At 41.0% G+C, this 16,045-nt stretch overlaps 1 protein-coding gene across 1 annotated transcript in view; it reads left to right on the forward strand.

The window, feature by feature from the left end:
- LOC111219349 (neural-cadherin-like) overlaps positions 1–16,045 on the forward strand; it is a 319,768-nt gene that overhangs the window by 251,960 nt on the left and 51,763 nt on the right. The window contains exons 31-32 of the mRNA XM_022741986.1: positions 6,879–7,059; positions 10,104–10,270. Coding sequence (XP_022597707.1) covers positions 6,879–7,059; positions 10,104–10,270 — 348 coding nt within the window. The remainder of the gene's footprint in view (positions 1–6,878; positions 7,060–10,103; positions 10,271–16,045) is intronic.

Consider the following 16,045-nt stretch of genomic DNA (forward strand, 5'->3'; position numbering starts at 1 on the left):
CGCTCAACAAATGAGAAATAAATGGATAGGCCTGTAAACAAACATAAAACCAATGTAGGTCTATGCTGTAAATTAAGCATGGGCAAAGCCAGACCAAACTTAAATACAAGCAGCAGCCATTATTGCAAAGAAACAACATTAAAAACTGCCAACAATATGAAGACGTCATGGTTTTAAAAACAACAGTCCATTACCAGTGAATTTACCTCCTGCTCCAGTATGTGTTTGTCCTTTTGCACTACATGCAACATCCACTGCTGGCTCATACAGGGGCTTTCATCCCTGACACGTATCCACAGCTGGTTCATTTTTAATGAATGAAATGATGTTTTATATCAAATCGAGGAGCCTACAAACATACACAAATTCAATACTGTAAATTCAGCCTGTAGGCATAACCAGAAGAAAAATATTTAAATAAGCAAAGCAACAATTGCAACAAAACAAAATTAAAACATTGCACTCGTACTTATTGATAATTATAGAGCTGCAGTGGATTGGTTCAACAGTAGGTCAACAATATGTTGACTCACCTAATGAGACGGCTGATGTTGCATAGCTGCCACCAAATGCTTGATGTCTGGCACAACAGATGAGAGTCTCAGTGGAAGATCTGGCTCAACAGTCGGGATACTTAGAAGCAACATGAAGCCAGATGTTTTTCCACTCGCTTCTGTGAGAAAACCAGTTTCAATGCGTCGTCGCAGGAGAGATCCACAAGACTGTCTTGCTCTTTTGCGCCCAGGGCTGCGAGGGCCTCGTCGCTGTGTCTGGCGAATGGGTTTTTCTATCCAACTTCACTGCGCATCTGGGATGGGGATGAATTCGCGCAGCTGGGTCTTCAAAACCTTGCAGGTGCTCTTTGATAGCTTTGGTCATGCTGATGGGAACCGGAATCTGTTCCTTTGTCACAAAATCTGACAGATTTTCAAATGAGTCATAATTTGAATGGTCGATTCGCTGAACCTACAGCTCCAGTTCTCTAATGGTCACTTCGACCTTATTCTGGACATTGAACATGTTCACTGCTGTTCCCTGGAGGCCAAGATTAAGTCCATTTAAGTGGCTGAAAATATCAGTCAGGTAACCCGATGTAGCCAACCACTCAAAGTCACTGAGATGTGCCAGTTCAAACTTTGTGTCCAGAAAAAACACCCGAGCGTCAACTTTTTTCTTTTTTGTGTGACGGCGAGAGGTAACTTGTCGATTCACCATGTCACGATCTGTCACTATGCGGGTAAGGCTGGACCCAAAATGCAGCCAACACAGGGGAGACGGTGCAAAATGTTTATTAAACAAAAGAGCTTACACAGCACTGGTGAAGCACAGGGAAACACAAGAACTTAAACAACAGGCCAAAACACGAGGAACCACAGGGGATGACAACAGGAGACATGAATAGGCAACATGAACAGACCGAGGAAAACCCAGAGATCAACAGACGAACCGACACAGACAAAGGGGAGCACAAAGACTATATAGACACAAGGGAGGCAAGGGTGATTGAACACAGGTGAAACACATTAGGGCGGGGCAGACAATCACCACACAGAAACAGGACCAAGACAGGAAGTAAAAACACTGAGACACACAAGGAAACCAATTATAAAATAAAACAGGAAGTGACAAAAGTCCAAACCAACTAATAAAAAGTGTCTGCCATGGCAAACCATGACACAACATCTGTCTCTAGACCCTTTTAATTCTTCCTGTTGCTAACCAGCTCTCCATTTTGATTCTCCAGTTTTTGCCATGGATGTGATATTTTAGCACGCAATCAGACTGAGATAGCAAACAAGTACAGGTGGGGTCCCCCGGCAAAGTGGTCCAGTCGGCGACGACATTAAAGTTCCTCTCATTGGTTCATCACCGGAAAAAACAAAACAAAACATAAATACCAAAAACAAAAAAAAAAAAAGAATGAAAGGAGTTTTTAAAAAATGTTTTTCAAGATCATTCTGTTTTAAAACATTTAAAACAGTTTTTATATTTTGATTTTTTTTATAAACATACTTTTTCACCAGAACTGTAATGTTTTGCAAATGACTTGGCGGCCCACCTGCAATATCGCTGCGGCCCTCAGGTTGGGAATCACTGATCTAAACTATACATTAATGCTAAAACCTAGCAGAGCCTTGTACAGAGCAGAGAACGCATGAACGAATGTGATATCTCAGTAACACCTTAAAGGAACTTCTTCAAATTTGGCACAAACATTCACTTAAACTCAAGGAGAAACTGATTCAGTTCAATTGCTGGTCAAAGGTCAAAGTCAGAGGAACCTCACAAAACACAGTTTTGGCTTTGTGAACCCGATATGTCTGGGACTCCACAAAAGAATCCCTTCAATTTTGGCACAAATGTCCTCTTGGAGTCAAGGACGAGCTGATTAGATTTTGGTGGTGAAAGGTCAAAGGTCACTGTGACCTCACAAAGCATGTTTTTGGCCTCTTGAATGTGATATCTCAAGACGTCTTGAGGGAATTTCTTCAGATTTGGCACAAACGTTCAAGGTCAAAGACACTGTGACCTCACAAAACACATTTTTTTGGCCATAAGTTACTAAATTAATATGCGAATAATGACACGATTTAACACAAATGTCTATCAGGATAAAATTATAACGTAATGATGTTAGTTAATACTCAACCGTGACATCATAATGTTTTTCTAAAACACTTGTGTCCATCATTCAATGCTGTAGCCCAGGAAGGGAGATTGGGAACATATTTCCTGCGGTTGGCTGATTGGTGGAGGCTGTCAGTCAAGTCAACCGCACAACGCTGCTACACGTAAGCATTTAATACACCCGGGCCTGTTAACTCATAAGCACCACCAGCCTGTCAAAATAAAGAAGTCAATAATATGAGCCTAATGACATGAGCATGCTACTAGTATTTAGCCTAATAGTCACTTCCGGCCAGTACTTCCATATAATGAGGTCAGTATTTTTACGTACTGTACACACAATGCTTACAATCCTAACACAACTGTTGTGTGTCCAATGTGATCAACCGACTTACTTTTTCAATTTGACCAAAATCACCTGTTGTTCACTTAAGTACAAAACAAATTGTTTATATATATATATATATATATATATATATGTATATTTATGAAACTGACTGTGCAAGTGTGTTTCATACATGTGTGCACAAATGACAAATCTCCATCAAAATATCTGTCAGAGGCTGCTGTGTGTAAATCGCCACGGGGCCTCTGGGGGCGGTGAGTGTGGCTTTTAGAAAGTGTAATCTTGTTACCTCCATAAACACAATTTATCTGTATTCATTCAGTAGACCCTTAAAGCTCGATTAAGATGTTAAATCTCAAGACTGGGGATATAAAAGGATATAAGTTTCTGCTGCAGCAGTTCTTAAGGCTGGTATTTGATGTTGTGTACCTTAGCTGGAGACATAGCGGGAGGCTGCACAAATGTTGTGTGCTAATAAGAAATCTCCATGATGCATGTGGGTGGACATGCAGATAATAAATCAAGCAACAGTAGACATACTGATGATTAATAATGGTGATGGACATGTTCCGGTATTGTGTAATTTTTTTTTTTTTTTTTTTTTCCCTCCTCTTATTTTTTCCGATGTTGTTGTTGTTTTTATTATCACAGAATGTGCTAATGTGTCACATTTGTTGCCATGGCAACATCATCTGTTTCACTTTAGGTGTGAGTGCATGGGACGTGGTTAAGGTAGTTGACGTTGATAGATGTACTTGCTGTAAATGTGTGTTTGTTGTACATCTCCATATTTGTCTGTGACTTTACTTCTGTGTGTGTGTCTGTTTGTATGTTTTATATTTCTTGATCCTGTGATTAGGGAACCTGTCTGTGTCCGCTGTGTATGCGTCTATATGTAAAGTATGTATGTATGTGTGTGATGTCTGTAGGCATCTGTGTCTGCATTTTGTGCATTTGAATTCCTCTGTTTTGGAGTCACACAGAGATACAGGATGTCAGCAACATGCCAGCTGCATTAAACCTATTCAAGTATGATGTAAACAGTGTGTGTGTGTGTGTGTGTGGGGGTGGGTGGGTGTGGATAAAGAGGAGACCAAACAGACTGGGCCCAGTGCAGGAGGGAACACGAGGCTCTGTCCAGGAAAATGGACAGAAATTTTATAATTGTGTTTCTATTCTTGAGTTGGGTCTCTCGCCTCTGGCTGTCATTCGCCATTGTCTGTTTTCAACTCTCTCCATCCTTGTCCAGTCATTATTCTGCTTGTCTTTCTCCCTTCAGCTCTCAGTCTAACATTACCGCTTTAAGTTTTTCTGTGGTTTTGTCACAACTGTCACTTCATTTTCAAGCGTAGAGGTTTTGCAGTTACAGGGGTTGGACTAATGTTGGATTTGCAGTGTGTCTCTGCAAAAAGTTTGACTATGGTTTCCGACTGAGGAATGCGTGATTAGATAAATCATTTTTCTTTTATTTGGACCTCTTCAAGTGAAGGTAAGGATTCACATTTAGAAACGATTAGATTTGGTGTTATTGTCTTTCTAGAATGGGTTGTGATATGTGCCACAGCCGCCAACCATCTGGCTCACTAGGCTATGTTTTATATACAGGCTGTGTTTTATACCACCAAAGTATCTCTAATATCTTCCATTTGTCTTTTGGTTGTGCACGTATTATTCTGTTCGTTTTGAGCGTATAACAGTAGTCCAGGTATCCGATCACGGACCGTCATCAACACTTCAAGGTCACAAGATGTATTAGTCTGCTTGTGTGATAAAAGATAACACCCATGGCAAAAACTGGAGTATCAAAATGGATAGCTTGTTAGCAACCGGAAGAGGTCAAGACACAGGTGGCGACTCTACAAGTGATCAGTCTATGTCAAACAAATAAGCAAAATTGCGCCTCCCCTGCTTTCAGTTCAGTCCTGAATGTTCCAGTGTTATCATTCAAATAAAAAGTGCTCAGAAAACATATCATCCCGCCTCTGTATTGTTACGGTGTTGGGTGTGGGCCACCGACATTTTGGAGACTTATAAGTGGGCCATTGGAAAAGGTTGGGAACCACTGCTCTAGACAACAAAGAGAGAGATTTAAGGTGATTTCTACACTAAACCAATATTAACAATGAGCTTTATAGGTTACTCGTATCAATTATCAGAGACGCACGTCATCAAATGCACAAATAGCACCATTTGACATTCAGTCAAATTGTTTTGCTGCATGGTTTCATTTTCCCAGTCTAACTAGACAAAGGTTGTGCCTCTTCCCAGTTTAACCCCTGAGCACATTTATTTGTTAGAAAAAAACACATCAGGAGCAATTTCAGTAAAACATGATGTCAGGTAGATGATTTAATTGAAAAATTCCACAAAAAAAACTTAAGGCCGTGACAGGTTCCCAGCAGAGTGGAGGCTTATGGAATCAGTCATATATTGGTGTCTGCAAACTTTTGGCAAATGTACTGTATTCCAAGGAGCACTGAAACAATTCTGGTGGTTCACGGTGGGCCAGCACCTTATCGTGACTGTATTATGGCTTTTCATGTAATTTGTCATTGATCACCATCATTAACATTCACAGTTTGTGCTCTGACAATAAAACCCTGTTTCTGCCATCATGACTTCCTCTGAGTTGAGACGGAGCTACGAGGTTCAGCCATTTTTAGGCAAAAACCTCACTCACTTGTACCCAGCACCCTCACCGTTGTATTTTGGTCTCAAATTTGTTTTTTTGCTTCCTGTGGGCTCGAGACATTTTTATACCCAACACCTGAAATTAATCTTGGCAAATAGGACAGCCTGCAGCGTGTCTGTGCGGGGGGTGTGACACTCTTCTCAGCTGAGGCCACGATTTGTAATTTAAGCAGGAGCAGGTGTATTTTTGCATTCAACTCATATATTAGTCCAAGTGCTTTGCTCAGACATACACACACACACACACACACACACACACACACACACACACCGCAGTGACACAGATGCACAGTCAAATCAATTGCAAACACCCCAATGTGTCTTTCAGTCATTGATTGCTAATGTCCGTGTTTGCAATCCACATCCAAACCCGGCGAGCAGAAGAAGAAGCCCTAGCTTTTTAAAGGTCAGCAACCAATAAGACGCCTCTCTGCTGGAGGTCAAAGCCAATCAGCTGTTCCCTGGTGCTGTGACTCACTGTCAGTTATTAGGACCCCCACATCAGCAACAGTACTCATAAAGAGTGGGAGAACAGATTGAACATATTAATGTCTTTCATGTTATGCTTTTGTGAGGGACACACATGTAGCCGTCCAAGGTTCCATCCTTTCAGCTTTCTGTACGGTCGGCCATGCTGTTTGTCTGTTAGAAGATTGTTTCCGGTGTGAGAGAGACTCACACAGAGTAGAGAGAGAGAGAGATGAGAGTGGAAAAGAAGGCCACAGTGTACCCTGAGCTCATGTCCTTCAACACATTTTCAAAGTTTTCCTCTTCAGTTCTTTCATTTTTTCTCTGTTTGACTTTAACTTTCTTTAACCCAAAACTCCACCCCTCCCCCCCCCCCCCCCCCGGCTACTTACCCCTGTGTGTCCTGTGACTTCCCAAATCCCTGCTCTCTGCTGTCGCTTTGTCTTTCTGTTTCCTGTTTGTAAGCTACTTACTTATTGGCAACTCTTCCTTCTTCCCATCTTCTCATCTCACCTTTCCGCACCTCGTTCCCTTTTTCTTTCCTTTTAAACACTGTCCCCTTTCTCTCTTCTTTCCCTCTTTTCATTTCTCATTTCTCCTCGTATCCGCATCTCTTCATACTCCACGTCTTGTCACTCCTCTCCTCTCCTCTCCTCTCCTCTCCTCTCCTGTCCTCTCCTGTCCTCTCCTCTCCTCTTTACATTTTTCATCCCTCCATCACCTCCCCTCTATCTCCTCAATTCAGCTGTATGATTTGGGCTCCCCGGCTGATTCGCAGTCCAGCTCTCCGGGCTGCCTGACCACCGATAGCAGCTGTGTCAACATGGGCTATCCGTCCTGCGGCCACCGGGGTCGCTGTCACGGCGAGTGGGGCTCCTTCAGTTGCCAGTGTGTGCCGGGATACACAGGAAACCAGTGTGAAGAGGGTAAGCCAAACTTTTTTTTTTTTTAACATATGCATTAAAGAAACACCTCAAATGTGCAGTAGACTGTACCATCGACAACAACAAAATCATCCATGTGTTCTGGAAAGATCACATGGCAAAAAAAACATAAGTGTCTATGTTGAGTTATAGCATGATAAACTAGAGGATAAATGGTTTTATACTGAAAACAGCTCTACAACAAATGAACTCACTGTGTAGTAAATAAAATAAATGCTTTATCACCTAAAACAGCTTTCAAATATAAACTTGTCACCGTAAGTGAATTTACAGGCCATATAATTATCACATTTAAAATAAACACTGGTGTCACTGGTGCAAATTACCTTTCTAGCTTATAGCTTCAGCTACATTATGTAATGCAGCCATTCGGTTTCATGTAAGGATTACAGTGGATGAAATGAGACACACTAACATGTCACAGGTTTTTTCTTTTATTATTATTTATTTCTTTTTTATTTGCAGTGTAAAGTTTCAGTCGAGGCCGTGTTAAATCTACCTGACAGGAATTTATTGTCAACATCCTTGTGGAGATTAAAGGTGGAAAACACCATTTTGTAATCGTGATATAAATAGTAAATTAATACAAATAAATAGAAAATAAAGCTTGAGTGGACTAATGTCATTATTGGATATTACCGACCACAGTTAATTACTTCTATTAGCACCCATTGCTGTTTCCATGCCTCACTTAACATTATACAATGCGCTCTGCTTCGTGACATCCTTTATGCGGGTGGGATGTGCTCTATTTGTAAATTCATGCATATATAGGTCAAGTTCTCGCCTTTCCCTTTGAGGATTCTTCATTACTGCTGTGTAATTCTTGTTTTACCCAGAGAGCAGCATGCGAGCCCTCGGCAGTGCCCATAATAAGGATCCTTATGGCCTGAGTAAAGCAGCTCTTTCTTTATGTTGGCCTCATGGCTGCGGAGGCTGTGGTTTGCCTGCATGCAGCAGTTGGAGGAGACGATAGTTGGACTGAGATGGGATCTTTAATGACCATCATTGGCCTGGTCCTGCACCACCAATTGTACACGTCCTCCAGACTGAGGATTGTACCTCCAGTGATGCTTTTTGCTGATAGCAGCACCCTCTGCCAGGCTTTGCGGTTTTGTTTGGTTCCAGTCTTGTACCGCATGGTCCCGCTCCCCCACTGGGCTCACTCTAGAATGTGCAAGGATGTCAGTTCATAAAATCAATATTAGATCAATAAGATACAAAAACTTACTTTTCATGTTTTCAATTAGCAAAAATCTCTTTCATAAACAGTTTAATTCTTCTGAGGGAATTTCACCATGTAGCTCTTAAACTACTGTAATGCTGTGTCCACAGTGATTTCTGTGCACAGTAATTCATACTAAGTGTCATTTCCAAGCCTCCAAACAACCAATAGAGGGCAGATAGACATTTTATCAATGAGTAATTAAGTGAGTGAATTAATGAATAAATGAATGCAGGAATGTGAATGAATCACTCTGCATATTTATGAGATGATTCATATCTTTGAACAAGCAACAAAGACTGGAGTCGGTGACCAAGTAGGGGCACATGGATGATGATCCTGGCAACAAAAGACGCTTCTCTTTGAAAGAAGAGAAAGCAGCGGGTATTCTTACAGACTGTGTTTATGTTTGTGTGGATTACATTTGCAAGTTAGTGAAAACCCAGGCTGGCTGCAGTTTGGTTAGACAGAGCACACACGAAAGAAAGAAAGAAAGGAAGGAAGGAAGAAAGGAAGGAAGGAAAAGAAAGAGGTCCTTTTTATGACCTGTCCCTGTTAGGAAATGAGAGAGGTACAAATTCGTTCACAGTCTGCTTCTCAACCCCTGTCGTCTCTTTACTCTATAATAAAGTCACAGACCCCCCCCCCCCAAAACAAAAAAAAACAAAAACAAAAAAAGAGCCCTCTTTATGTCTGTTTTTAACTTGCCCTATATCGAGATTGTGCCTGGAGATGCTTTAGCTGAAGCATATTTACACCTGATTTTAAATAGAATTTCCGGCATACACATTATATTTTCATTTCATTTTTTTTAACAAAGAAAAAAGGCTTTTACTGTAGTAATGTTACATACTCAAATGTATGTACGTTTAGTATGTCCCACCTACCTTTGTTGACATTCAGACCGTAAACATCATTGCATTAAAAAAAATTGGCTGAGTTGGTAGGGGGTGTGTTGTTTCAGGTGAGAGACATCCATCAGTCTTTACACACTGCAGAGTGGGTTGTAATTTTCTGAGGAAGGATTTCACTGCTCTAATTAAATTCTGTTCCCCAAGATGTTCTTCCTTATGTCAGAGGTGCATTAAAAGGTCAAGCAGGGGCTTCTGCAAGGTTAGCCCACTACACTCTACTGTACTGAGCGATCGATGTATGAATAAGGTGTGTTTATTAGTGCAATATTGATATTGTTAGAAGGATTTCATATCCACACAAACAGCGTCTTTTAAACAGCTGCAGGGAAACACAAGACAACATAGGCTTCAAGCAGGATCTCATCAAGCACCAAGCGTTGTCAAAGTTACACTGTTGCGATACAAAGAGGGAGAGACGTGTGGAAACAATAGACAGAGGAAGATTTAACTTCAATATGCTGTGAGATGGAAGAAGGGCTTTGAAAACATTTTAGGTGTGCTTGGTTTTGTCTGCCTGGCGTGCACAAAAAAAATCCACTTCTGGGAATATGGGTCTAACAAGAAGAATCAAGCATAACTCAAAGTAAACCACACACACACACACACACACACACACACACACTACTTGTATATTTTGCATATTCTGTCCTGCCACCAGCTCTCTGCATACGTGGGGAATTAAGGGTCTGATTTAGTTGAAGTTACTTGAGGTCACTTCCTTCCTTCTGGAGTGAAGCTCTAAATGGATAAAAAGTGATGCCTTGCCTTTAAAACTTTAATTGTGTTTATTCTCAATCATAGCACTTTCTGACTGATCTGTGTGTGTGTGTGTGTGTGTGTGTGTGTGTGTGTGTGTGTGTGTGTGTGTGTGTCTCTGCCAACACCAGAGGTCCCAGAGTATTCCTTTGATGGACACAGTCACGTGCATTACAAGTTGGCCTCCCCGCTGCCAGCCCGGAAGACATGGGTCCAAGTCCTGGTTCGAACCCGCAAACACAGCAGCACCATCCTCAATCTGATCTCCAAGGAGCAGAGCGAATACCTCCGACTAGAGGTAAAGCTGCTATGTGAGTGTGTGTGAGGGGTAAACTGTGATGGAAGACTGTGAAAGCTTGTCTGCTCTTTTTCAACATTCTTCAGAGTAGCTGTTGATTTTCTTACATTATCGTCGTGTGTGGGAACAAATCTCCTGTCTCCTCTTCCTTCCATCCTGAAAAGTAACGTCAGTCATTTTCCTCAGTCATAAACTGATCTTAAAGTATCTGCCGTTGCTGTTGCTGCTATGTAAACTTCAGCTGAAAAAACCTGAAAACAAGAACACCTGAACAAGCTACAGATATCTCCCCCTGATGTTACCAACATGGTTTATTAACATGGTTTTTCATGAGGGACGCGCACCATCACAGTAAGCGTTTAAAGGAACAGTTGAATATTTGTGGGAAAGGCCTTTCTTTGTGCATGTGCAAGAGTTGACCGACATCCTGAAAGCTGACAATGCTAACTTCTGTGGTGTGCTCCTATAGACATTAATGCTAATGGAATTCTTCCCCTTTTTTCAACAAGCCTGCCGTTAGCCTTTTCAGCTGTCGGTCAACAAGGTAGCTAGGCTAACAAGCTGCACCTGCAAAAGTGGATGTTAACCTAGCTTGCTACTGTGACAGTGACCCCCACTTGATGTGGGACTACTACTTTTCATGTCAGGCCATTTCAACACCATATACTGTAAATAAAGATGGACGTAGCCTCTGAGGTTGACGCTCGTTCAATACCTGACACTTTGAGCTCCTTTGCACTCACTGCTGTGTTAGTACATCATAGAAAGTGGAGCGTGTAGCTAGTATTAGCTCTCTCTCCTGGGTCTAGTTGTGGTGATGGCAAATAACCAGAGTATCAAAACTTACAGCAATGAGTAGCACTATAAAACCACAAACTGTTGTTTTTATGTTTCTGACTGGGCACCAGTTAAACAAACAAGATATAAATGAATCAGTCAGCTTTAATTAGCTGCTACAGTAGGTACATTATCTTGTCATTTTACAGTCACCTGATCTGACTGTGTCTTGTTCTGGATCCATCCACTGCTCACTCACTGCACAGACATGAGATGCTGATGATGATTGATATTCTAATGTGTAGTTTATTTTCCAAAATGGTGAACTATTCATTTAATTACGTGAGCAGTGTTGCTTGTATATTGCAGGGTCCCTGCAATTAATCTGTGATGATATCACAACAACTTCATCTAACAAACTCATCTATTGTAATGCACCATAGATATGCTCCCAAAGTGATCTCAGGCTTTAATTCAATGCATTGTCTGAACTCATGATACGGAAATGATGTAGATCGACAGTGAAAGCAAACTGTCAGGGATGAATACATTAACTGTATTATTTGGTCATTTATCTTGAAGGCTTCATTTCTCCTAATCGTTTTTCCTTCAGTTGCTTTGCTCACTCTTGAATTGCTCTCTCATATTTGTTTATTTCCCAGCTACCCTCTGTTTTTCTTTGTCATCCTCTCCACCCCCGACTTACTTTTGGAGTCATGCACTACCCTCCCAGTCCTTTCCTCTTGCTGTGTCCCACCTCACGCTGCGACCGCAGGTATTGATCAAACACCAGTTTCTAAAACGAGGATGGTTATCCATACCACAGCTGCCGCTATAGTACAACCTCTGATCCCCGCTTGTTATCCATCTGTCTCTCCTTCCTATTCATCCATTCGTACACTTCCTCTTAAATGTCACACTGCTCCCTCAGCACAGTCACATGGGCAGCGGGGTTCACATCATTTATCCACCATAAATAGTGCATTTATTCCCAGGCGCGCATACCGTGAAAATGTGTGTAATCTTATGAAGTAGCCCCCCCTCAGTGCAACATTGGGAACCCTGCAATGCTCTTTGATAGAAATATAACCGTGTTGCCTTCTGGGATTATGTTTTTCAGTGTAATACTTCTGTTTGCTTTTAATCAGAGGAAGGAATTAGTATGCGTTACTCTCGGCTGGCTGCAAACTCACAATGTGAAGAGCTCTTTGTTTCTGCTGTTTGTGTGTGACTCGCATTGCAACAAGATGGTTAGTTAAAGATGTTCCACTTTCTTTGTTCTAAGATACTTTTTCCATCTTGGATTACAAGTAGTTGGTTTTTAAATTTGCTTTGTTAAATTGTCGATTTATCGGAGACAGCGAATGTTCATCTACATCAATGTAAATGTGATGAGATTAGTTCAAGAGTGAATTCATATCCACTTCAAAAATGTTCAAATGCTGTTGAAGATTAAAGCACCCTAGTTCATGCTAAGCCATTGGGGACAGTATATGTAACAAAACAATTAAGTCAAAGGTTCACACACTAACTTTCACAGCTTTCAGTCGCATCTCACAGCCTTCAACAGTGAATGGATGTGGTTCAGGTGATGTGTGGAGGCGTACATGGGTGTAGATCGCAACCCTGGTTTTGATTAATCTTTGGTGTAGGAGGTGCACAATCTCTTTGATATCATTCAGTGCTGCATCTGTGGCTACATGTTGTTCTTCAGTGGTGTATATTTCTTACTCCTGTCGACTGGTCCAATGTGGCCACGGCAGAGTTGTGTCAAGATGTTTTCAGAGGCTACAAGGGAGATTTCATCAATTTTAAAACATCAGGATTTTGTGTCAGTCGCTCAGAATGAAGACATTCCTTTTGACAGGGAGACATCACTCATTGAAACTGCAGCCAGACTTGTCTCTTTACTATCAGTAGACCACACCACAGTTCACTCACAAGACATATTAGCTGCGTCACAATTCCACAATGGAAATTCCAATCACGTTTTTAGTAATATGTTCACATAAGAGCAATGTTGGGCAAGTTACTTGAAAACTCATTAGACATTAGAAATTAGTCATTGATGAAATACATTACTAATTACTCATTGCTCATCAAATGAGGTGACTCCTTAATGAACAACTTTGGAATTACCTGGAGTCACATTTCTCCTCTTTTGGTTGAGGCTACCACCTGCTCCGCAAGCTGACCTCCAAATGTCAGTAATGTCAGTAAGTAACAAAGGGTTTCTGGGCTTAGTAACTGTGATGTGATGACTGAATTTCAAATTGTAATCCCTTAGACTACTCGTTACTGAAAAAATTACTCACATTACTGTAATGTATTACTAAGTGATGCATTACTGCCGTTACACTGCACTGGAAAATAACAAAATTAAGTATTGGAGTTACTAAAACTACTGGTATTGTGAGTACTTTGTTGATGTTAGTTACTGTCCGTCCCTGCAGCATGGACAATAAATTTAAAAGCTGCGAGTTGGGAAAAAAAAAATCCTAAATACATAATTGGAGATACATATAAAATGCAGATTGCTTCCCAGCCGGGTGCCAGGGCTCATTGAACGGTTTGATGAGTATGAAAGTGATGTGAATCAACATATACTACGGCTCTCACGGTCTCCAGATCTTAACCCAACTTAACAGCTATTGGACATTTTTGACCATGATCAAAATAGCGAATGAAAGAAAATTCTTTGGAGCAAAAGGTGTATATCCCTCCATTAGAATCTATGACAAGGAGTTGGCTCAACACATTTCTAAGAGCTAAGATATATTGGTTTTACCTTTGTCACTTCTGTGCACTTACATCAGGAACTTGCTCACTGTTTGCGATGTTATCCAGTTTAAAACTACTGTTGCAAGAGCATTGTGAAGTCATAAGTCATTACTAAATTGACTGTACACTGTGTTAAAACTATTTATATTATTACTGTGAACAGTCCGTTACAACAGCTCAAATGGCCAAAACTGGAAAAAAAACTTGGCACCCCACTTCCATCAATAAAGTCCCTTTACCAAAAATGAAAAGGGCACATAAAATCAATTCAGATCCCACTTGCCCTACTCACCTCCTGTTCCAGCTGCTACCCTCAGGCAGGAACTATACTATAAATCGCTGCCCTCCAGGACAAACTGTTTTTCGGACCTTGAGTTCCTTGGCTCCTGTTGTGCTGTGTGTATGGTGATATCTGAAGTGATTGTAGAGATGGTGGTTGTTGTCTGTGCACTGGTGTCGATGGAACTGCGCTGTTCACCCTGTAACCGAATCTGATTCCACCAGCTTAGCTGTTCTATTAAAGGGAACTGAACTGAACTGAAATGACAACATAGTGTTCTCTCCCCTCACATGTTGTACGCCATCGTTCAAAGCCAAAGTGAATTCATTTGGTTTTCTCATAGATTTAAATACATTGCTGCGTGATGAAGTAGTGCTGGATCATGGGAGTTGTTGTCCTCATCAACATTGCTGTAAGCCTCTCCTGGTTTGGATTCCTTCAGTGTCAGTTGCTCAGGAGTTTTTTTTTACATGGAGCTGAATTATCCACAGAGGTGTCCTCCTCTCCATAACCAATGGACCAGGGGATTAAAACCAGTAGAAACCCAGAATTAAGCAGTTTTACTTAAAAAATCAGTCAGTCACCGATGCAGTTCAGCAGACGCAGGATGTCCTAGAGCGCCTGGGAGCTGAGCTGCCCAAAATTTGTTTGGCTTTTTTCTCCGATAACTTAAGATCCAGACGTCTGATGACCAAAATCTTTCATCTGGTTAAAATATATAGCTGAAAACAACCTAGGTGTAAAATACGTATCTATGTAAAATGTGGCTTACAACTGGATAAAAGTTAATTATGAGCTTCTGGCAGCCAACCACAACACTGACACGTGCATAATAGGATATAACATCATTGACAGGTGACTGGATGAAACAGACTGTTACCATGATTAAAATCACAGATTGCTCTAGGTGTGAGAATTGCTGGAAACATTTGGGGTGATGTAAGAAAACAACTCAACAAAAATATGTAACATTGGTCTAGTCATTTTTTTAGACATTTTACTGCGGAAACGTTACATATTATAACCCGAACTAATCACAGGAGCAGTAATGACATCCCTTTTCTTCTGTTACCGTCATGCTCTGGGACCATGGTGCCTATTTCAAGGTGTCATTACAGGGCACGCTTCAAGCTCCTGCTGTGTGCTCCCTGACAGATGTGGACACTAAATCAGGTGAATAGGAGACAACCATTGGTACCCATTTTCATCATTCAACCATAAGCCTGGTGCTCCCTCAGCTTCGCAGGCCAAGGCGATTGAATTTAAATCGAAACTAGAGCTCTCTGAAATGGAGGGGATCTCTTCACTGAAATGTTTGAAAGATGGGCAGGTTGCAGTCACACCATACATGAATCCATGTATGCGTCTTCTTGAATGCTCTGAACATTACAGACTGCACTGGTGAAGATCAGATTCTGATACAGTTCAAAAATGTAAGAGTAAGAGTTAGCCATGTATGTTACCTTTTAGAGATGGAAGGCTGGGAATGAATGCAGACAATGGAAGGTCCTGTGAGGTAGATAATGTTGATGATATGTGTGACTTATTAATTTTATGTTGACAACAAAACAAGAAATCCATAACATTATTTAATTATGTTGAATTGTCACTCATAAGCTCTGATATTAACTCAGTTTTGGCCACAGGTCTGAGTGTGACTCTGACTCTGACATTGACTGGACTTCCTGTCTGCTCTCCATTGGCAGCTTTTCTCAGTTTGACAAGCAAGTACACAATAAACATAATTATTACTATACTATAATAAACATTGGTGACTATTACTAGAAAGTTCGGAATGAAGATCACCTATGTTAGGTAGGTTAGGATCACTGCTTCATTTTAAGAACATGAAATGTCAGAACAATACTAGAGAGAATGATTTATTTCAGTTTTATATCTTTCATCTCATTCCCAGTGTAAGATTTTTACATAAACTC

The sequence above is a fragment of the Seriola dumerili genome, unplaced genomic scaffold (assembly GCF_002260705.1).
Source record: "Seriola dumerili isolate Sdu_G_001 unplaced genomic scaffold, Sdu_1.0 BDQW01000003.1, whole genome shotgun sequence".
Classification (NCBI taxonomy): Eukaryota; Metazoa; Chordata; class Actinopteri; order Carangiformes; family Carangidae; genus Seriola; species Seriola dumerili.